General features: G+C 34.2%; 1 protein-coding gene across 1 annotated transcript in view; it reads right to left on the bottom strand.

The window, feature by feature from the left end:
- The window catches only part of LOC123682596, a 96205-nt gene that overhangs the window by 61418 nt on the left and 9103 nt on the right, over positions 1-25684 (bottom strand). Inside the window, exons 4-10 of the mRNA XM_045621326.1 lie at positions 22359-22651; positions 18707-18917; positions 15712-15887; positions 15216-15363; positions 14854-14958; positions 6566-6739; positions 5220-5351 (exon numbers count right to left, since the gene is read on the bottom strand). Coding sequence (XP_045477282.1) covers positions 5220-5351; positions 6566-6739; positions 14854-14958; positions 15216-15363; positions 15712-15887; positions 18707-18917; positions 22359-22651 — 1239 coding nt within the window. The remainder of the gene's footprint in view (positions 1-5219; positions 5352-6565; positions 6740-14853; positions 14959-15215; positions 15364-15711; positions 15888-18706; positions 18918-22358; positions 22652-25684) is intronic.

The raw sequence follows: 25684 nt of genomic DNA on the forward strand, positions 1-25684 counted from the left end.
CCTATTATACCATACGAAAGCTGTGGCTGCACCAGCGACTCATAGAGCATCTGTAGATGTTTTGGAGAATTAACATAATTCATTATATATTTAAATCTATATAAGATACCTCTAAGTTTTCTCGAAACATACGTTATGTGTTCATCCCACTTCAAATGTTCATCGATGACTACGCCAAGATACCTTGTTGAATGTGTTTTCGCTACATATAACTGGTCATCGAAATTCAAGTCTCCTAAATCTGGAATTCCCTTTTTATTTGAGGCGAAGGTTATATATTTGGTCTTACTGATATTTATCGTAAGTTTATTCAATCTAAACCATTTTGTCAGAGTCTCAAATTCTTGGCATACTTGTTTTTTCAGATTCTTCCATGTAACATCATGAAAAAGTATCATGGTATCGTCCGCGAAACCGATAATTTCACCTTTGTTATTAACCCTGAAGAGACTGTTTATATACAATATGAACAGAAGAGGCCCAAGAACTGTACCCTGTGGTACTCCGAAATTTATTTGATTACTTTCACTATATTTTCCATTTAGGTGTACAATTTGTATTCTATCTGACAGATAGCTTCGTAGCAGATTTAACACTTTGCCGCGGAAACCAAAATTTTCAAGCTTTTCTAGTAGACGATCATGACAGACAGTATCAAAAGCTTTTGCAAGATCGACAACTACCGCCAAAGTTGGAATTTTACGGTCAATATTTTTATATATGATGTCTGTGACTTTTTTTATGGCATTTTCTGTCGACATGCCTTTTCGAAAACCAAACTGATTATCTGATATAATCTTATGTTTATTTATAAATGTCTCCATACGAACTTTAATCAACTTTTCGAGGATCTTTCCCAGATTTGAAACTAAAGTTATCGGTCTATAGTTCTGCATGCGACTCCTGTCTCCTCCTTTATAGAGTGGTTTCACTATTCGTACTTTTAATATTTCTGGAAAACAGGCTTTTTCGAAGCAGTTATTCATAATATAAGTGAGAGGATTAGATATCTCCTGCCGTATCTCCTTCAAATGTTCTGCGCGTATTCCGTCATATCCAGCTGATTTTTTCGATTTCAAACTATTAATAATTTTTTTTATTTCTTCAGAATCAGTTGGAAAAAGAAAAAAAGACTTATCAAAATGTTCACTCTCCTCTGTGAAGTCAGCAGGAGCAATTATTTCATTTGCATAACTTTCCCCTAGTCGACTATAATAGTCATTGAAAAGATCGCACATTTCTTGTCCGCTCTCTATGATTTCGTCATCGTCATTTTTTATGTGTTTTATATTTGTATCCGGTTTTTCGTAATTGGTAATCCTTTTCACACAGTCCCATAAAGCCTTGGAGTCTTTTTCATTATTTTTTATGCACTTTTCAAAAAAATGCGTTTTGGCTTCTTTTATGAGCCTTTGTAATTTATTTTTTAATTTAGAATACTCGCTCTTCAGTTGTGAATTGTTTGGTTCTCTTTTAACCCTATTAAACAATTTTTGTTTTTCATCTATAACTTTCATGATACTTGGAGTAACATAATCCCTTCTGATCTGATTTTTCTTTTTCGCGGATATCACGCTTGTGCATTTTTCTATATATTCTTTCAAGATATTGATAAAGTTTTCCATCATTCTATTGACATCATCACAACCGTAAACCGTATTCCATTCCTCATTAATCAAAAAATTTCTTAGTTTGTCGTAATTAATATATTTTTTAATAGGTTCTTTTCCAATGTGATGTTCTTTTAGTTTTCTATTTGCATATAATAATACAGGATAATGGTCGGTAATAAGATTGCGAAATATGATGCCACTAACATTTAAATTTTCTGGATGCATAATACCTTTCACAAAATAATGATCCAAGCAGGATCGGCTGTCTGGCCGTGTGACATCGTTAATAAGTGATATGAATCCATATGTACACAATATATTTTTATATTCTTCCACAAGAAATTCATGAGATAATAAATTTATATTTATATCACCACTAATAATATGATCGGAGCAATGTTTCTGTTTTTCTAGATAATCTGTTAATTCTTTATTAAATTCCATGATAGGATAATGTGGCGACTTATATATCGCAGTGAGTTTTAAGTTTTTCTCTTGACTCTGAATATTCAATTCCAATGCTGTTATCTTTCCCAGTGTGATATTTTTGTGATCGAAAACAAAACCTTCTTTGACGTATACAATTATCCCATCGTTCTTGTTATATTTACCCTCACTGTAAATATGGGCGTACCCTCTCATCTTAAATAGTTTCGGATCCTCTACTTTGTATGTCTCAGTTAGTATAACAATGTCAAAATCTGCAGGAAACATTTCAAGTAACAATCTGAATTCATCGAAATTTTTTTGTATGCTCCGTATGTTCATCGTTATAATCTTCAATTCACCAATTAAATTCATCTTATCTAGTTCCCTCATACCATCAATGTTGATAGTTTGATAGTCTTCATTTTGATAGTTTCTGATGAAATCATCCATAATTCAAACTTTGACGAATTGGATATACCCACAAAAAAAGGAAAGAAAAACTCCTATGTAAACCCCAAATACAACTAATTTTGATTATATAATTCAATACACATATATTGTTTATTATTTGTATATATATATATTTTTTCTTTTTTTTTTTTTTTTTTTTTTTTACATAATGAAATTTCACTTATCTAATGTTGACTTCTGCCGAAGTTTCATCCCACTCGCACCTTCCTTTGAAGGTGGTTTCTTCCTATGTAAAAATCTTTTCTTATGCGTTGCCAATTGTGGTGTCATCAACTTAGCCAAACGTTCTTTCACACTACTTGTAGCTACCCCAGAAGCTGAATTTATCAATCCATAATCTGTTCTCTGTTTTGATTTCGATGGAAACTTGGACCCCATCTGCACTTTGAAGAGTATTCTACACGTAGATGAAGGGTTTTTTCTCGCCGAAACGGTGATGAAACGATCCTGAGCAGGTGTTGTTTTTCGTCGCCCACCAAGCATTGGTCTTTCCAACACGGAACCTATTCCAAAGTCGAGATATCACACTTTGGCTGACTTGGAGCCTTTCCGCTACAACATCCTGAGTTAGGCCACCCTGTTGCATTCCGATAGCCCTATTAGCCTCAGCATTTGTTAATTTACGTCTTGGCATTTTCAGAAAACTCATTTCAAATAGAAGCCGTTGATAAACTGACTCCATTTCGAAATAAGAACATTCATGAAGCACATGCAAAGAAACAAAACTTCAGAAAAAAGGCGACCAGATTGACGAAATGTCTCATACTGATTTTCATTGGATCGATTCAAGTTGTTATTGAGTTTTAAATGATTTTACAGCGATTTTCTCGACGATAACATACTTTTCAAAAAGATTGAATACGATATCCCTAACTCTTGTGAAGCAGTTTATATGTAATCAGTTTTGAGGCTAGGTTCACCTATTAGGTGAACTATAGTGTAATGAAATAATGATTTTTCGTCTGGAAATATTTGAGACAATATATATATTGGCATGACAGAGCAGGAACCGAACCCTCAACCTCCGAACCACGAGTCCAACGCTCTCATCAACTGAGCTACCGAGGAAAATTCCAACCGCATATCGAGGAACCGCTTCTCCCCCCAGAATCAAATGTTAGTAGAAAGTTAATGTTGAAAGGAAACTTATTCACTATCGGTGATCATCACGATTCACTTCACTTTTCCTCTTAGTCGTCGTCGGCATATAGCGACAAGATTAATTTGAAATAATGATTCTTCGTATGAAAATAATAATATACAGGTTGTTCCAAATTAAGTCGGCACCATTGCAACTCCGTTATTATTGATGCTACGATGTCGGTTAAATGGGCAAACTAGTAGCACTTTTAGTGGTCTTCTCGATGCAGAAATCAAAAAAAAATTGACAGTCGCGTTGTCATAATATTTCATGAAATGATATTTTTTTCAATGGAACACCTTATATTTTTTCATGTATTTCGATTCGTAATAGCATTCTCAACAACAAAGCTCATATCATCTTTCTTCCTAAAATGAGCGACTTATTTTGAAATATTTATTTCTTTCACTAGTACAAAAAATGTATTTGTTTTGGCGAATAAAACCTCATGATTGTCCAAACAACCATTTTGGTACTTATACGAATGACAGTATTTTGTTACTAATAGCAAAATAAGACAGTAAAAAGAAAAAAGTACACAGGGATGTGAACTCGTGAAACCCGTGATCATCATGTCGCAACGCCCAATTGACACCACTAAGCTATTTGGAATTGATATACAAAAACGATCATTTCTATCTTAAAGCCATTCCGCTATCTGCATTCATTTTGTGAATCAATAGTGTCAATGGAAGGGCCCAAATATGTGTTCAACAAGAAGGCGGTGTTTTCGAACATTTACTCGCTATTTTATAGCGCTTTATCAAATCTGTTTGTTATAAATGTTTTCTATTAATACGACTGTCTTATTTTCACCTTTACGAAAAAAACTCAAATGAGCTTTGTTGTTCATTGTGTTCCATTGAAAAAAATATCATTTTATGAAATAAAACACACAATGTAATAAATGATGTTATGGCAATAAATATTATGACAACGCGACTGTCAATTTTTTGTTTGTTTTCGGCATCGAGAAGACCACTAAAAGTGATACTAGTTTGCCCATTTAACCAACATCGTAGCATCAATAATAACGGAGTTGGCAATGGTGCCGACTTAATTTGGAACACCCTGTATATTGGCATGACTGACAGTTTTCAATTCCGGGCGAGAATTGAATAATTCGGAGGTTGCGGGTTCGATTCCCGATCGAGAAGGTACTTATTCCTCAGAAGCGAAATAACCTACTTGGATCAACAAAAAATAATAGGTTACCAATATTTCCGTGACAAAGATTCTGAGATGGTTGAAATTTCGTTTGTATATGTATAATAACTACTCGAGTGTTCATGCTGAATTTGAGAGGACAGTATCACAAAAAAACTTCATCTAGTTGAACTAACCGACAACACTGACGATCTCTAAAGAACCAATTGGAGCATAAATGGACAGGCGGCCAAAAGCTAATGACGCGTAGCTTTTTTCAATATTTTTTTGTTGCTTTGTTCATTCAATATATTAAAATGATGTGTGAGAAATTTAAAGATACATTTAAAGTCATTCTTTTCGTTTGTATGACAGTTCAACACATTGACAATAATTCATATAAATATTTTTTTACTTACGAACTTGACATGTTGGACCTTCAAATAAATTATGGCATTCACAGTTGCCATTTATCGCATCACATTGACCCGCTGGATCGCAAAATGCGCATTGTTTTTGACAAAAGTATCCATACGTTCCTTTTGGGCACACTGAAAAAACATTTTTTGTTAATAAGGACCAACATAACTTTGAAACTATATGCCAATTTCATTTATCGTTTATGGATAATAGCTGTTCAATAATACATGATTTATGTACTTCTTGAAATTAATTGATGCCATGAAATATTAGGTGTACAACTTTGCTGCCGCCGTTTTGCAATGGATGGCTGTAGCGGTAAGTGGTAGTCGAAATAAATAGATCGCGTAGATGTCATACAACAAGCTTAGGTATTTGTAAACGCCATCGAAATATTAGTCGATTTATGTCTGCGTCATAAAATCTCGATTAAATATGTCAGCTTACTAGCCAAATTCTCGTCATTCGCGGTAGGTTTCAATTTTCTGCTCTAATATGAAGAAATCTGCGGCTGAGGCTCATAGAATGCTCTCAAATACCTATGATGAGGACGCTATTAGTAAAAGAACGTGCCGAGTGAGGTTTCAACGCTTCAAGAACGGCGATCTTGAAGTCAAAGACCAGCATGGTGGTGGAAGAGAGAAAGTTTTTGAAGATGAAGAATTGTAAGCATTACTTGAACAAGATTCGTGTCAAACGCAATAAGAATTGGCAGGATCATTGGGAGTGACGTAAAAACATTTCAAAACGTTTTCTCCACGACCTGCCTGATCAACACTTCCGGCCTTATAAAGAAGTAAAAACTTGGATCGATTGGTGGATCGCTTCAAAAGATTGCAAGTTTTTTCAACGCGGGATTCGTGAGCCCGGAAGATGAGAGAAATTAGTGGCCAGCGATGGACAATAAAATATATATTAATTGATTGTTATAACCATATATCTGGAAAAATGAAAAACAATAATAATAAATGTATAACCAGTTTTTCACAATAAAGATTCGAATTTTGGAAAAAAACAGAGGAAGCAAAGTTGTACGTATATGTAAAAAAATACTGAATAAACATTGCACAAATGATTACCCTCACACATTTGATGTAATGGTCATAGTTTCTTTTCTGCTATTAATAAATCGCCAGTGCGTTGACACCATAGACGTATCAAATAATAGGATAATAAGTCTATGGTTGACACCATAAAAGCAATAAAAGTTTTCTGCGACATCTATGAATGAAATGAATTGTCATGCAAAATGATCAGGTACCTAGATAGTATAATTTGAATAATTTGATCATCCGATCAAACGATTTTTATGTTCAACGAGTCCTGCATGAAATTAATACATTACCTTTATTACATTGTGATCCCATATATCCCGAAGAGCAAAAACATTGAGTGTCGCCATTTTTTTCTTCGCATATTTGCAACTTTTCACATTTTTTGTTGTTGATTCGTTCCTTCAATAGATCGCATGAAATACATGCACTTCCTATGGCATCAGGATATGAACATATTATGTCATCTGAAAGAATTGGGATTTAAATTTTACATGGTGCATAACAATATGATATTTCAATCTTCAAACAATTTTAGATTTTCACATTTTACCAAATGAGTTTTGGACCTGACACACAGGTGACAAAGCCAGTGCCATTCTTTTTTTCAAAGTACCAAGCATCAAAAGATGCGTATTGAAATTTCGAAACATATATAGAGTCAAGTCTGGGTCAAGATATTGAATGGTACATTTGCAGTGGTTCGGAAAATCTAAAAAACGAGTTTCGTGCAAGCAAAGCAATGGCTTGATGAGTGTTGTTCAGACTCTGCTCCATCGAACACAATGGTTGAAAATGTGTTAAAACTTGTTATGCCAGTTTAAGACGTGGTCGAAGAACCACCGACGAAGTTGAAAGCTCTGGGACCCTATTCTCGACAAGTGATGTTTCAAAACGTATACGTACTTTCCAAAAGTCACACGTTTTGGTATTCTTGACTACTGAACTTGAAAACGTACACGTTTTCAGTGTGAATGCTTACTGCGAGCGCTTTTTGGCATTCGTTTTGATTCTTTGACAATCTGAATGCCATAGAGATATATTCATAAGTCATATTTATTCTTTTAAGATAATGTAATTACAATTGTTATTAATGGATCTATTGGATGATGTGGAACAAATGGATCAGCGGAGATTCAATGTTTTGAGTGAGAAACAATTCGTTTAAATGTTTCTGGAAATCCTTAAAGAATATGGATGATGACACCTCTGGATAATGAACCAGTGGAAGGTTCCAAAATATTTATACAATAAATAAATAATAAATACTAAATGCTTCATAGACAGCAAGTAACATTGTCAATGCTTGTGTAGTGCTCCATAATATTTGCATTGAAAATATAATGTAGCGGAACGATGGTACATCACAAGTTGATTAACAATATAACAATAATAATAACAATAATATTTATTGATCTCAAAAATTATTCACAACATCAAAATCAATGCAAACGAATAAAATAGAGACAAGTCATAAAAGAGCTTATTTTCTACAAAATGAAATAAACTCATCAACTGAATAAGGTTCACAATCCAAAATAAAATTGTAAATGCGCCTTCTAAACAAGGTTATATCTTCAACAACCTGTAATTGCTTAGGAAGCAAATTAAATAAACGCATGGCCATATAAAGTGGTCCCCTTTCAAACCTAGCAGTACTGTGAATAGGAAGAAGGAAAGGATGAACTTGCCGAGTATTATTTTTATTGACATATGGCAAAAAATAGCTTTTCCGTAACTTGAGAAAGATAAATAGGCGATAAATATAAAGATCAAAGACGGTTTGAATTCCATTGGATCTGAAAACTCCGCGACAGGACTCACGAAAGCCCAACCTACTCATTATTCTCATCACTCTTTTCTGAATGAGAAAAATTTCATCAGCACCAGACGAACTGCCCCAAAAAATAATTCCATATGCCAGCACAGACTGGAAACTAGCAAAGTAGAGAGCTCTCAACACTGCACTCTCCAATTTGTCCCTGATCATGAAAATCAAGTAAGCCGAAGAGTTGAGAGACTTTCCCAACTTAGACACCTGATGATCCCACCGCAGGTGTTTATCTAGAGCAACTCCCAGAAAATTAACAGAATCCTCCAATTTAATTTGACCGTTACCATGACACAAAAAAGGTGGATAGTTCTTCACCGACAGGCTGTCATAAAAGAAAATACCCTGAGTCTTGCCATGATTTAGAATGAGACCACTCTCATTACACCATCTATCAACAGACAAAACCGTATCCATTCCAGCCCTTCTACAGGACTCGACATCACCTGATATAATCAAAAAATTGCTGTCATCAGCATAAAGAATCGACTTACAATTAGCAGAGGTCTTAATATAACAAAGGGAATTCACAAAAACAATAAAAAGCAAAGGGCCCAGTACACTTCCCTGAGGAACGCCCCTAGTAAGAGATCGTTCCCCAGAGAAGTGGACTGCACCATCTAGAGTGAGGGCAACCCTCTGACGTCGATTACTTAGGTAGCTCTCAATAAATTTCAAAGAGATATCCCTAATCCCACATAACTCCAGTCTAGCCAATAAGGTTCTATGCTCGATGGAATCAAAAGCCTTGGTCAAATCGAACATCAAAGCCAATGGAACTTCATCATTCTCAAGCGCCAAAAGAACAGAATTTAGCAACTCAAATATAGCAGTCTCGGTATATTTATCTTTCGTGAAACCATGCTGACTATCAGCAAGAACATTGAATTTTCGAAAAAAACTGATGAGTCTGACGGCAAAAACCTTCTCAAATATCTTAGAAAAACTAGATAAAATACTTATAGGTCGATAGCTACTGAGCTCACAGGTATTTCCCTTCTTGAAGAGTGGTTTGACCAGAGCAACCTTCAGCTCGTCAGGAAAACAACCCTCTCGGAAAGCGCAATTAATAAGATGAGCAAGAGGGCCTCCTATTATATGGATGGATTTTTTTATTATAGAAATCGGAATTCCATCATGACCTGAAGAGTTAGAGGTTTTCAGCATCTTAACGGCATCACTTACATCTCTCTCTGTGACATCAAAGAAATAAAAAGACTTGCTCATAACGTGAGAAGTTTTTAAGGATGAGATTGCTCCAGAAATCTTAATATTGGTTTGGTTGGCAACATCTCCCACGAACATATCATTGAAACTGTTGCAAAGATCAACAGGATTTCCTGACTGAAAAGGCAAGTTTTTTTCAGTGCTTTTACCTGATAGTGAATGAATCACCTTCCATGCCGCCTTTGATTTGTTCTGAGAGTTTACTATGAAGTTGCTGTTATAAGATTTGATTGCTTGGATAATTGAGTTGTCATATTGTCTCTTAAAAGATCGGTATAGATTTCTGAACTCTGGTCGTGATTCAGAAATAACAAGAAGGTTATCCAGTATTTTCTTTTTCCCGACAATATGCGGACTTAATTTGCAAATATCACTCCGTGATCTGTATTTGACTTCCTTCAGGGGACAATAAGTATTAAAAATGAACTGAAAAGTAGAGATGAAAGAGGACCACTTCGTATTGACATCTTTTGATAAATCATAGATGTTATCCCATGAAACAGTTGACAATGCTTCAAGAAAGTCATTTACAACTTCTTCATTCATTTGTCTTATAGAAAACTTTTGCACCTGACACTTATCAACTAAGATATCAGGAACTGTCAATTTCAAGGCAACATGATCCGAGATATGGTACTGCAATGTTTCACAGATACCGCTAACATCGGATAACATATTATCCAAGCATGAGCCTGATACAGGACGAGTAACACATGCAAAACTTAAGCTAACATTAAACATTTCAATTAAAGAAAAAAATTCTCTAGAGTCGCGGGAGTATGACAGAACGTCAATATTGAAGTCACCAGCAATTATAAACTTACAATTTTCAGATCGACATTTTACAAGTATACTGTTACATTTTTCAAGAAAAATATCCATATCAGCTAATGGTTTTGAATTTGGTCTATAAATACAAACAATTACTAACCTACTTTTACTGAGGTTTATTTGGATAGCTGAGCACTCGATCACGTTAACTACACTCAGTTTCACATAGTCTGTTCTTTCAAAAGCATTCAAGGACTTACGACAATAAATGGCGCTACCTCCATGCCTTCCATGTTGACGACAAAATTGGGAAACCAATTTATAGCCCTCAATCTGATATAATTTTATTTCATCTAAGGATTTCCAGTGTTCAACAATCATTAGGATATCGACTTCATGTTCAGAAGCTAATAAATTCAATTTATTAAATGCGGTGCGAAGACACTGCACATTCTGCAAAACAAGCGATAAAGAACTTGATAGGTTTAGTCCCTTCTTTCTTGAGGAGCACCTACTTCTACTGGGGGTGCCTTCTTCTTGAATAAAAAATATTTAGACACTAGAGACCCTTGGGGCCAGATTTCTTTACGCCAGGCATCCTTGAAATGTTCCTGATATATAGCAACTTTCATAGAAGAGTAGATTTGAGGATGTTCAGATTGAAGGGGCTCAACTTCAACCTCAGGAAATGACTTGAAAAGCAAATTCTTCAGATCATCTGGCTTAGTTGTTGGATGAAGCCTAGACACATGTAGATAACTGATCTTAGGAACAGTTTTTACTCCTGAACTGAATGAAGCATTACCCATGACAATATTTTTATTTCTTTGTCTGCTTCGTTTCTTGACATGCTGCCATTTGAACTCAGATGGCGCATTGTTTTGACTATCCACATCAATAGTTTGAAGCTGTTTAATTGTTGCTTGTTGAGCAAACTCTATTGCAGAATTCACCATTTTTTTATCAATAATTTTTCCATTTTTAGAGCTACCTTTACTTAAATGAGTCTTCGAAGTGTTTTTATCACAGAGAGAAATATTAGTTTGATGTATATTAGATGGTATTTTTGCAACACTGTACTTCAAAGTCACATTAGAGGGATTATGTTGTTGAAAACCCTTAGTAGGCTCAGGAGCAGGAAAGTTAGCACAAGCCGGCAACCCAGCATCTTCTTCATTCAAATTCAGATTGTTTGCATCTTTATGTTTTGCACTTTTTGTATCAGGATGGTTGATAGCAGTATTAACATCTGGTACATATTTATTAATTGAAGAGAGCTGAGTCTCGTAATTTTTAATCAATGATTTCTGCAAACTTACAGTATAATCAAGATCTACTACTGATTTTTTCATCAGAGAAATCTCCCGATTAAGGCATTCTATTTCAGTTTTTTGAATAGTTACATCGGCCTTCGTGGTGGAAAACACCGGTGCATTACTTAATACCGTGTTTAATTTATTATTACAGGTATCACAAAACCACCTTAAATTTGGGTTTTCCAAAATTATTTTTACACACGTGTCCTTAATCGACACACGAGCTGCATGATAATTATCATTACATAAGTCACATTTAACTGATTTAGAATTTACAATAAAGTTATCGGAGCAACTCCTACACACTTCCGCACCGTTCGACATCTCGAAAAATATATTTGGGAATATATGACTTCCTCATCGATAGTAGAGATCGAGTAGAAGTGAATAAGCAAAGGATAAATCCGGAATTGGCAGTAGGTCGAAAATTGAGATGCATTATTTTATTCGCAATCATCAAGCCGAGTGATTTGAAAATTTGTTAAACAATTTATCAATATATAATTTAATGATTTATATGAATCCTTCGATGTAAAATGTAACTTGTAAATCCTTAAAAAATTATTACTATTTCGTTTGTTCCAATTAACATGAACAAATTCGTATGAAAATTTATGTAAAAAACATTCTAATAAATAACAAGTAAATCAACCAAATGCACAACATGAACAACAGTTTTCTGCTGATAATATGAACATTTAATAAAGAAAAGAAGAATTAAGTCCCTTTATGTCTCTCAATAGATACTTTTTCAAAAATATCAATTATATTCACTTCTATTTTGGATAATTCGATTTACATAGGAGGCCCGCAGCTTGTTTCTCTTCTTCCAATCTCTAGATGCACCCGGCATACAAGTATGTTACCAATTTCTGCCCATTTTCTTTATGCATCTTTGTAAGTGAATTGATTAGACAATTTACCCTCTTGAAGATCCACGTTTTTTTTTTTAAACTCAATCAGACAATATTTTTTGACTATCAGTTATTTGAATTCTTCTTTTGATTTGTTGTTTGTTAGCTGAACATGTTTAAATATATTAGTGAACAATTTCTCTTCGAAATTTTTTTCAATTTGAATTGACGGAACATAAATTGATGACATTTCATCTCATCTGTGAAATTTTACAATGATGCCGGCTCTTGGGAGTACACGTTTTTGAAAGTGTACGTTTAATGGAACGAACGGTTGTCAAGAATACCATTTTGGAAAACCGCTCGCACGTGTACAACTGGTTCCTGAAACGTGTACGTCAAAAAGAACACTTGTCAACCATACGGACCCTGGTCGCCCGAATTCGACTGCTATTTTAGGAAATTCGAAAAAAAAAACGAAATGGTGTTGAGCAATCGTAAAATTGAAGTTGGATGAGATGGCGGTGGAGCTGAAAATATCAGAAAGCTTTGTTTCCACTTCTTTACGTGAACATTTGTCCATTAGAAAACTTTGCTCGAAATGCTCAAAATGTAGATATTGCTCACAGTTGATCCAAAGTTCCACTGTTTGAAGCTGTTTATGCGGAATAGAGAGGATTGTTTCCCTCGATTCATAACTTCATAACTACATTTCCGAGTCAAAGACAACGTCAGCTGAGTGAAAAGCAGTCCTAAGCCAACAAAATCTCAAACATTAGCTGGCAAGGTTATGACATCCGTGTTTTGGGACGTGCATGGTATATTTTTCATTCACAAAAGTGAAACTATCACCAGCAAATATTTCATAACGTTATTGGATCGATTGAGTGCAGAAATCAACATACAGTTAAGTCTGAATCGAGATATCGAAGATTGAGGGAGTATTTTTTGATGGAAAACCCCACTGTGCGAGCAAAGTTACATCTTGAAAAGTGATATTCAGACTGCATCGGGAACAACGTTAAAAACGTGCTCCAGGGAATAATTGGCTATAATGAAGAAGTGATTGCCGAGGTTGAAGCCTATTTCGACAGTAAAGACTAATGTTTTTGCATAAAAGGTATTGAAAAGTTAGAAGATCTGATTGGAGTACATACATCACTCTTGAAGATGCCTATGTCTACGGAGACAGTCGAATTTTTCATAAGAAAACGTGTCTTTACTAGGAATTATTGTAAGTGATCTGACTTCTTCTATTGTCTCACCAAGTGCATCCTATGCAGACGATATCAAGTTTTTCGGAGAGGCTGAGACTTGCTATAGACAACTCCAAGAGGATCTTAATAGAGTTTCCCTCTGGTCATCTCATTGGCTAATACCTCTTAACCATTCAAAGTGTCGTGTTCTCTATCTGGGTGCAAACAATCCCCGACACACTTATTGTACTGATGGCCTTGGAGTGGAGGGTTGTACCACGCACGTTGACTTGGGTGTGACCATCACCAGTGATCTCTCCTGGTCAAGCCACATAACCAAAACGCTGAATAAAGCGAGAAGACTCCTCTTTATTATATAGAGATCTTTCCAGGGATGTGATGTCGCTACCGTAGGCCAGATTCAAAATTTGCCGGTCCTGTTTGGCACCCTTGGCTCAGAGGCGATCTGATGCTCTTGGAGGGGTTTCAGCGCAGAGTGACTCGTCTGCCTTATGGTGTCTTAAGACCATCGTATCCGGAGAGGTTGGAGAGGATGGGGCTGTCTTCACTGGAGGATCGACGGCTGCGCAGGGATTTGATCATCACCTTTCGTGTGCTCCATGGAATGTTTGGTACCGATATCTCGCATTTATACCAACTGAACACAAACAATCTACGTGGTCTCAGTTTAAAACTCAAGCGTGAAAGTTTTCGAGCTAAGTCCCGCGAATATTTCATTTCTTATAGTGTTCAGTGTATGGAATAGACTCCCCGGTGACGTCGTGAATGCACCTTTCGTAAATACCTTCAAGAACAGACTTGATGATTTGAAAATGGGTTCCGCATCTGAACATTATGTTTAAGCTCTTATTTTTGTGTTTGTTGCTGTTTCTTAGTTCTATTACTGTTGTCTGTATATATAGTATGTTCAACTATTTTTTTCACCTTTCTTTGAGTTCATAGGCTTTTACCTCTACTCTGTAATTTCTTCAATAATAATAATAAGTATTATGCCTATAAGTAAGCTACCAACTACTCACTACCAATGTTTGTTCAATATTCAATGTTTTTTCATAGTACGACACTCCTAGGCCACTGTGACACCTCTCAGGAGCTTGGAACTTGTACTCGTTGAGAGATTTAGTTTTGTCCTGTGCAGGTCCTAATATAAGTTTATTCAACATAATAAATACATAATAAATTGCATAAACTCTAATGAATAATAAACTTCTAATATTGAATAAATTCCATAAAACACAATTAGACTGTTCAATTTTTTGGAATATAATGTAAAAATCAGGGAAATAATGAATTTTTCATGCCCACAATGACTGTTTATAGATCAGGTAATCGAGTCATCTGAACGATTTCTATTTCATATCTTACCTGTTACAGAATCGATAGTTTCGCCCTTTTTCACTTTCTTATTATCTTCGAGCAATTGACATTCGGAAATATCATCCGAACTTCCTTTTTGTGTTATTCTGTATTCTGAAAATGGAAAAATTTTATTTAGAATTCTTGGTAGTATTGAAAGTTTTGATATGAATCCAACAATAATATAAAAGTTTGAAAATTTCTTATTAGAATGAAGAAATCTTCTTTCATTCAGCTGCCGAGAAATCAAATTATGTGATAGATTATACGAGTTCAAAAATGATTCAATTTTTTTTCTGTCGTGAAAAAATTTCATTCATAAACTGAAAAGGCTTGGAGGATTATTCAATATCGAAATACAATGAACTTACCTTCATTATGGCATATTCGGAAATCATCGAATGACCAGAATTCAGATCCTGTTGAAGATGAACCATCAGTTAACATAGTTTTCAATTTAACCCAAAAAAAATCACTGCTGGAAATATTCGTAACCGATTTGTGGTGTTCCCAAATGCCCTAAAAATCAACTATCAATGAAGCTTGTTCATGAAACAATTATAGTAAATGAAAACAACACTAGGTACCTATATTTAAAATTGTTATAGGCTTGAGCAACCAACATTATTTTAAAAGAGACATTATAGACATAAAATAATCGAGAAACAGTAGTTGCAAATACATATATTTAAATTTGATAATTATTTATGAAAAATGAATATCTCGAGAACTATCGGAACTAAAAGAAATAAACTTTTGGAAAATTTATGTTGATATCGATGTAGTTTTTAATGTTTTAATGTTAAGCAAAATATTGAAAAACAGTCCTTTCATCTGGTTTTTATGAAAAATATCTCCTCAACTTACATTAGTCGGTGGAAAAATCTTTTCCAAAAGCACTTTTGTTTTTCCTTCATTCAGAAATATTACTGTAGTTGAACAGTATGAACATGTATTCAAGATAAAAGAAATACAAGATTCACTTCCAGAGAATGCATATTTCAGATTGAATTCAGAAACCGTAGTGCTTCGCATGTAATTATCTGAAATCAGAGACAATTATTAAATCTTTCAAGAAACATTGAATGTCCATCATGCATGTTTTTTTCGGCCAAAATTACTTTGGTTAATAGACATTCCATATATGATTTCAACTAAATGTACCTTCATCAAAATATTATATATAAGTACGGTGTCCCAAAAAGACCACGTCTCACAGTTTTCGAGATATTTGATGTTTTATGAAAATGTTGAATATTTTCACTTTGAATACTTTCTCTCATGCCATTGGTAAAATTAAATACTTTTCGAATCAGTTTTTTCCGTGAATATTGTTAGACGATTGCTTCAATTTATGCGTTAAAAAATAGCATACAGGGATATTATAGAGGGATTCTGAAAAAAATGTTCACGTTTAGGAGAAAGTGTTTTTTTGTACCGAATTCGATCTGGGGTGGTGTAAAAAAAGCACTGGACCTTTTCTGTATATCAAGTTGAAGAGTTGACTATTCTGTGAGGATTTTGAAAAAGTAAAATACAGGTATAATCTTCTTCAGAAAAAAAGATATTCAAATGTTTATCGATAATGGAACATTTCTATGAAAATCTAATTTTGCCGCTTTTTCCAAAAAACCTTCCATTTTGCACATTTTTCTGTAACTTATTGATCAATTTCATTGAAAAATGATAGTTACTCCTTAAATTAATGATAAAGTAAAATTATTCATTAATTGCAATGATATGCGCACAGGAGCTTCAATATCAATAAGTCTCTTGTAAAGAATGTAAAGTCACTTTATAAATATCAGAACAATGAAAGTGAACGTTTCCATAGATAACTTGATTTTAAACCATCGAATCGCATCACATCATATTACTGTTCGAGAGTGTAAGTGAAAAAAAAACTGAACAAAAAGAAGGAAAAATGGTAAGAGACAATACACATCTGTTGCGCATTTCTTAATTTCCAACTGAAACTTGTGAACGAGAATGCGAGATAAAAAAAAAAGGTTAATTTCTTTTTTGACAGCTCATCACAAGTAGTAAATAAAATCTCCGTTATTATCAACTCAGTGAATGAATTGGCACCTAAATAACATTTCATTGATGGATTAATTGATTATTTTCAATAGGTTGTGCAAACTGAAAGATTTTGTGGAAAAAGTGACAAAAACAGTGTATCATAGAAATGTTTACCTTTTCGAAATCCTAGCAGGATTGGCAGGATTTTTCAACTTAATATGCAGAAAAGATCTAGTGTTTTTTTACACCATCTCAGATCGAATTCGGTACAAAAAAAACACTTGTTCCAAAACGTGAATTTTAAAGATTTTTTTCAGATTTCCTGTGTAATATGTTTTCTATTTTCCAGTGCATAAATTAAAGTAATCATTAACAATATTCAAGGAAAAAAACTGATTCGAAAAGTATTCAATTATACCTACACTGAACGAAAAGAGTACGTAAATACAAAGAAAAAGTACATTGGGCCAATTTATTTATTCATCAAAATAAAGCCAGTGGACGCGTCCATTGGCCTAACGAATTATCGTTTGTACCGAATGTGCGTAAATATTAGTACTATGATACATCACGGCAACGTATGATAAATAATTCGTCGACCGAATGAATCAGTTCCGTTGTCGAAATGAAATTTGTTCGTTTGATTAACGAACGTTGTACGTTAATTCAACGTACGAATTCGTTGAATCAATGTACGATATTTATTATTGGAATGAACGAGGTCGTTGGCCCAATGAATGAGTTTCGTTGTCCGAATGAAATTAGTTCATTGGATTAACTAACTTTGTACTTTAATTCGACGTACGTATTCATTGAATCAATACTATTCGGTTTTGCAAGAAGATGAGAAAATCGTCATCAAAGGTTCATACTCCTTTATTTTTAATAAAATTGTTGGTTTATAATTTTATCCAAAATAAAAGTAGTAGGAACCTTTGACGGCCATTTCCTATACTTCTTGCAAAATTATGATAGTATAGTAGATAATTTCATTGATTCAATGAAAATTCAAACTTTATTTTTGGATTTGTGGAAACATAACAAAACATAGTTTAGAGATAAATAATTCATACTATACATCGTATAAAATAAACCCTCATAAAAACAAAGAACAACAAAAATTCAACTCATATTTTTTTTGTTATATGTATAATATATAACAATACATAATATTATGTTTATATTCAGTACACTTTTAAATTTTCTCATAAAATATACAAACTAGAAAATGTTAAAGAGGTTTGGAGCTTGTGAAAATAAGACCAAACCATTAAGGATTCTCTAGAAAAATCTAGGTAAAATATATGATTTGGAGCAAATATCAACCACTCTAAAAAAAACTATGGAATTCTCATGGAAATGCTGTGGATAGTGGGCTTGGGGATTCAAGGCTTGATTTTCAAGCTACTTGGCTTGAGCTTGACTTGATTTGGAGACAAGCTCAAGTCAAGTAGTAGTTTTTCATCTCAAGTCATGTCAAGTATTTATTTATCAAGTACTTGAATCATATCAAGCTACTTGATTTTTAGCAGTTTTTTCGTGTAGTGTCACATCAATAAGAAAATGATGAAATATGACATGAGAGGAAGTATTTGAAGTGAAAAAATTCAACATTTTCGTAAAACATCAAATATCTCGAAAACTGCGAGACTTTTCGATGAAACGATTTTTTCTCATCAGGTAGAGCACATTCTGATCTACATTCCGTTTTTGTTTGACATGGTCTTTTTGGGACACCCTGTGTATATTCGAGTTTGTTGTTGTTCGATTTATATTCGAACTTGTAACATCGTTGCGAAAACATATTCTTATCCAATTAAAAAAGAAGATATAAACTTACTCTCATGTACTTTGCAAAGTACTTCCTCATCCTTTCTATGTCCTAAAATATAATTCAATTCAAACATTTTCGCATCTTTCTCGGTATAGTCGATGATGTCCTCTTCTTTCCTTTCATTGTAAAGTTTTAAAGATATTGTATTTGCTTTTTTCTCTATCATTATATGACTCCATTTCTCCTTACTTGAATAAAGAGGGAATTTCTTCGAATGCTGAAAAACATAAACAATTATATTTACAGACAAAATATCCAATTTCAATTCTGAAAATTCTTGGAATGTTATTATCACATTAACACGACTTTTGATTTACCTATGTAAGTATATTTCCAAAATTATCAAACAAATGTTAAAGCTCTATGGTTACATTTTTCGTGAATAGCAGATGACAAAAAGAACTGGCTGAAGTATTAAGGCAGTCACTAAAAATTGGCTGCTCATCGAATGAATCAAGGATCTACCTAAAGTTTCTTTCGTTGAATTCAACAATTAATACTGACACTTCTCCTACACATTTCTCAATTATTCAAACATTCACCAAATATATATTCGAAGGCTGAAGGACCCTTGGTCGATGGCCAATTGCATATGCAATAAAGTACTGTTATTATTATTATTATATTCGATATAAAGAATAATTACACTCAAGCCAACCCCGGCCAATGAATTAATCTCTCAAACTGACGTAGTCAGTAAAAAAAATTGTTGATTGTTTAATTTTTCAAAAGTATGATATTCATATACAGGGTGATTCACCGGGATGGCCTATTAGACGTTTATGGAAAACTAATCATAATGTTGAGCTGAAAATTTGGATATTGGGATTTGAGACAATTATCTTTCTCTCTAAAATATTTTCAGATCTCTACAACTTCCGGTTATACCGGAAACAGACTACTACTTCCTTATTTCAAATGGCACACTCATTATATTATTGCAGCATTAGATAGTTCTTTCGATGGCAATTTCTGCAATATGCCATACCTTGGATAAAAACTCAACGATTCATGAGTAATTGGGATTCTTATAACAAAAATGGTGGCGATGAGGACTCACATTTCTTTGAATATTTCAGCAGAAAAACCTTTTTTCGAAAACAATTTTTTTTTCGATTCTGAAAATAGGTAGTATTATAAGACTGCTTGCGGCTTGGACCAAAAATGTACAGGGTGTTTACAAGAAGATCATGAACTTGGACAACTCAAATTCATCAAAACGCAAGATTTTCAAATTAAAGCCTATATTTTTTATTATTTCAGTCGATTCTATGTACAAAAATAGTGGGGGTTACTCAAACAAACCCTTCACATAAAATGAATACTTTTATAGTTTTCGAGGAAGAACTTCAAATGAGTAAAAACCGCTATTTATAATGTGTGAATAACTGTCTGTTACCGGAAAACACAGAAAAAAACTAAAATTCGATGATTTAATGAATTTTAATTGATTTTTCGTTGGGATTGTTAAGAAATCCATAAACCAATTAACCAATACAATTTTCTATTACGAATAATTCATTACAATTCTTGATATCTAAAATTTTGTTATGGAAACATCGAATTTTAGTTTTTTTTTTGTGTTTTTCGGAAGTCACAGACTACTCCACACAGTTATAAATAGCGGTTTTTCCTCATTAAAAGTTTTTCCTCGATAACTCTTAAAGTATTCATTTCAGGTATAGGGTATGATTAAGTAACCCCCACTATTTTTGTACGTCGAATTGAAAGAAATACCAGGAAGATTTTGGTCAGAGTGGGCTCAGCTAGGTCTACAATGAGGGATGTTTTGAGTGGCGTGCCTCAGGGTTCAGTACTGGGCCCCATTCTGTTCCTTGTATATATTTCGGATCTGCCGGCATCTATGAGTTCTCAGTGTTGTTCATACGCGGACGATACAAAGCTGTTCAGTTGTCCAACCCATCGTTCTGTCCTACAGGAGGATCTCAACACCCTGGCGAGGTGGTGTGATGACTGGCTGCTTCCGTTAAATGTTCAAAAGTGTAAGGTGTTACATTTAGGAAAGAAGAATCCAAGACTTTCTTATTATGTTGAGGGGCAGCTGATTGAAAATGTATCCGCTCACAATGATCTGGGTGTGATTGTGACGGAGGATCTGTCATGGAGTCGGCATATAGCACACTGCACGAGCAGAGCAAGAAAGCTTCTCTATCTCTTCGGGAGGTCCTTTGCTGGTTGCGATCCTATGACTGCAGCGCAATTGTACAAGACATACATTCGTCCAGTTCTGGAGTTCGCCGGTCCTGTCTGGTATCCCTGCCTCATCAGGGATGCTACTCTACTAGAATCGGTTCAGCGGAGGGCCACCCGAATACCCTATGGCTTTGTGCGTCCAGATTATGAAAGTAGGTTAGCCCTAATGAATATCTCCAGGTTCTCGTTGAGGAGGTTGAGGGGCGATCTCATAATAACTTATAGATCGCTACATAGTCTCTTCGGTTGTGACCTCAGTCATCTTTTTGTGCTCAACTCAAATAATCTCAGAGGACATATGTTCAAACTCTCACGTGAGAGATTCTTTACCACCACCAGGCAGTACTTCATCTCCAACAGAGTATTCGAGGTTTGGAACAGATTGCCGACCGAGATAGTTTGTGCGCCTAGTGTGAACAGTTTCAAGAACAAACTTGACTTGTGGGCCTCACAGAATGCCCTGTGTTTGTGAAATTGAATTGTTTTTTTTTTGTGATCTTTTTTCATTCAATAGCACGAATTTTGTTTTCATCCCTTTCTTCTTATAATTTTTTTTCAGTATTTTTGTAAGCTTGTAATTTGTGACAACATTACTTATTTTAACATATTTTAGAGTTTATAGGCTAAGCCTCAACTCTGTATCACGTTATAATAATAATAATAATAATAATAAAATAATAAAATATATAGGTTCCAATTTGAAAATCTTGAGTATTGATGGATTTGAGTTGTCCAAGTTCATGATCTTCTTATAAACCAAGCCGCAAACAGTCTTATAATACTACGTATTTGCAGAATCGAAAAAAAAAATTTTTTCGAAAAAAGCTTTTTCTGCTGGAATATTCCAAAAAATGTGATTCCTCATCGCCATCATTTTTTTTATAAGAATCCCAATAACTCATGAACCGTCGAGTTTTTACCCAAGGTATAGCATTTTGCCGAAATTGTCTTCAAAAAAGCTAACTAATGGTGCAATAATATACTAGGTGTGCCATTTGAGGAAGTAGTAGTCTGTTTCCGGTATAATCGGCAGTTTTGAAATCTGAAAATATTTTAGGGAGGAAGATCATTGTCTAAAACCCCAATATCCAAATTTTCATCTCAAAATTATGATCAGTTTTCCATAAACGTCTAATAGGCCATCCCGGTGAATCACACTGTATTTTATTTCTTTAAAAATAATGGAATAGAAGAATAGCCACCGCAACTGCTAGCCCCCATATCATGGTCGGTAGGTACAACAGACTCACTGAGGAAATTTTAGGCTTTCCTAAAATATGTGTGGTCTGCTGTCCACTGGCTCATAGACTATATGTCATAAATGATGCTCCCAGTGTCCAGTTTATAATGAAACACCATGTATATACCTGCCTTCGATTTCCTTCGAATATTGAATATTTTCATTTGCAATACTGTTTTTGTATAATTTCACTGAATAACTCACCACTTTTTCCACCTTCCTCTTGACACAATCTTCACCTTTAGGATAAGGATTCCATGGGAGGATCCCGCCAACTTTACATTTTCTCATTACTGTATACTTCCGGGACCAGCCTTGGAGTATGAACCAATAGCAATTTGCTTCCTCAACCTTTTCTTTATCACACAAAAGTAGATGGATTTCTTCGCCTTTCAAAGAAATCGGCACCTTGAAATCCCTCAATCCTCCCAACTTTACTAGAGTGAGAAATGATAAATAATTATCGTCTTTAAAAGGAAGTTTTTGTACTGGCAAACCTGAGAAAAAAGGGATATTTTACAAAGATGCATTATGATGCATATTCCCATATTGATTTTGCTCAATAGTAATGGATTAAGAATCAACGTCAATGTTGTATCGCAATCAGGGCCGGCATTAGGGGGGAAACAGTGAAGCGACTGTTTCAGGCGCCTCCATTCGAGGGCGGCGAATTAGCCCAGTTTGTGGCCGCCTTTTCATATTTCTAAAAAAAAATATGGCCTTGATTCTTAAAAGCAACATGAGGTTGGCCCGCTCCGCCGCGTTTATCAATATTCCCTGCAACAAAAATGTCCAAACCGTCTTTACTAAGCCGCATGTTCAATAAATAACAATAAATAACATCTGTGAATCCTTACTAGAGCAACCGGTACGTTTAGTTAGTTTGTAGGTTCTTACTTGCAATTTTGTAGTTTGTAAATTCAATAATTTCGTTGTACTATAAGGCACTGATGAAGAAAAATTGTATTATTAAATACAAAAATTCCGAAACGTATGTCTGTCTCTATGTTAATTTAGTTGTTCAATTGGTTAACCGTTTACCCAATTTGTACAGTTTTAGTCATTTTGAATTTACTTTTGGTTGATTATTAAAATTGTCATTTTTAGAATTGGAATATACCTATTCCAAGACAAAAATAAACTAAATATATCATACAGATATATTATTGTGAAGGATTAGACAAATAGTTGTTGAATTATTTGATTTATATATTAAATATCCTTTATCAAGAAGACTCATTAAACTTTTATAATTAGAAGTAATCATTTATTGATTAGAGAGTCAGTATCAACCAATTGATAAATTTAAAATTTCTGAAATTGTTATTCAATTGTAAATGTCGATTTGTATATGTATTTCAAAAGAATAACAAGAAAGAAATCTGTGACTACCTTCAGTAATGGCTTGCTCTGTGAATCCTTACTAGAGCAACCGGTACGTTTAGTTAGTTTGTAGTTTCTTACTTGAAATTTTGGTGAAGTGGATATACACGTGGTGAGTTTGTAAATTCAATAATTTCGTTGAACTATAAGGCACTGATGAAGAAAAATTGTATTATTAAATACAAAAATTCCGAAACGTACGTCTGTCTTTATGTTAATTTAGTTGTTCAATTGGTTAACCGTTTACTCAATTTGTATAGTTTTAGTTATTTTGAATTTACTTTTGGTTGATTATCAAATTTGTCATTTTTGGAATTGGAATATATTCCAAGACAAAAATAAACTAATTATATCATACAGATATATTATTGTGAAGGATTAGACAAAAAGTTGTCAAATTATTTGATTCATATAATAAATAACACATGACAACCCAACCAATATAAACAGCATTTCCTATTACCCTAATTGAAAGAGCGATGAAATGTATTTCACAAAGACGAAAAACAACACTACCTTCGGTTTCGAATTATATGGAAGTTGCTTACACATTCAACATTTGGAAAATTCCTACGATTTTGCATTCAGAACTAGTTTCCGTAAAATGCCAAATGTTTTCAGCGGAATACATGTTTTTAATCTCATTTAGTTTCCGAAGCTTTGCAGGCCCTACCGCCCTTTGTAACTTGTGGTGTGTAGGTAAAATTTCATCGATCGTAAGCAGTGTCTTGTGAATGTGAAAGTCAGATATATATTACTTACGCATTATTCATCGGCATCGAAGAAATCCAGGAATTAATCAAAATACCTACAGTGTAGATAATATAAGGTAAATAGACACATAGACATACATTTTGTTTTATTCGATTTGACTTTTCTCCAATAGTCTTGATGAAAACCCGGAAGCTTTCTTAGTACTTTGTTCTTGTCATTCGCTGAAATCATTAATTAACGATGCAGCTGGTATCCAATTTTTTTTGGTCAAGATCTTTTCGTATTTCAAGTTCAACTAATCGGTGGAAGTTTTGAAAAAAAACAATTTTCCACTAACTCTCAAAGGTATTAGTACCACTAGATGGAAAAGTAGAATTGAAGCTATGGCGCCGCTACGGTAACAATTGAGAGAAATGTATGATGCTCTTGGTGAAATCGCAGCGAATGATGAGAACGAAGATGATACTAGAAGTAAGAGCAAAAATTTAGCTTTGAAAATTTCATGCTTCAAATTCATTTGTTTTATAGACACTTAGTATAAGGTTTTAGTTCACATCAATAACGTTACTAAGGAGTTGCGAAGTCCCGGTATGATAATTGATGTGTGTTAGCGAGCTGAGAAAATATTTGACAAATTTGAGAACTAATGGTTTGCTCTTCTGAAGAAATGGTAGAAAATATGGAAATTGAACCCGAATTCCAATCTGAGCGAGAAGTACGAATTCGTAAAAAAACAAGACTTTTTCAATATGAAGGAAGGGATACACCGATAACTCATACTCAAAAAAAATCAGATTGATTTTTTCAATTATTTATTGGACATTTAAGTTAATTCTTTGAATTAACGCTGCCTCCAATTGAAAGAACATAGCTCATTATTTGAATTCATATACGACGTAAAGGCATTATACAAAATCTTCAGAGTTTATAATGCATAATTGCAATGAACTCTTCGACCGATTAGGAAATGATATTGAGCCCAGAAATCTCAGCACGGAATTGCTTCTTTTGAACCGCACGCTGGAATCCAAAATGTCAATTTTCCAGTTGCTGAATTGTTTAGAGGCGGGTAATTTATCTGAATATTTCCCCCCTGTCAAAAATTATATGTATATGGAGAACAATTATCGAAAATTACAGCGAATATTTCCCTCCTGTCAAAAATTCTATGTATATGGAGAACAATTATCGAAAATTACAGCGATAATTGCATTTTAGAAAGCGAAGCAGCACTGCGATAATTGTTCTGTTCATAGATGCACAGTTTCTATGCATCTTACACAATTCGAATCTATGGCAATTCCATTCTAAATCAGTTTGACAAGTAATGTAACAGTTTATTCGGGAAAAATTCCCCCGAATTACACTCGTGCATCAAAATGACCGGATAATTCAGCATTCCAGCGAGTTTTCTTTGAAAAACTGCATTCGGT

Source organism: Harmonia axyridis, chromosome 1 (genome assembly GCF_914767665.1).
Source record: "Harmonia axyridis chromosome 1, icHarAxyr1.1, whole genome shotgun sequence".
Lineage (NCBI taxonomy): Eukaryota > Metazoa > Arthropoda > Insecta > Coleoptera > Coccinellidae > Harmonia > Harmonia axyridis.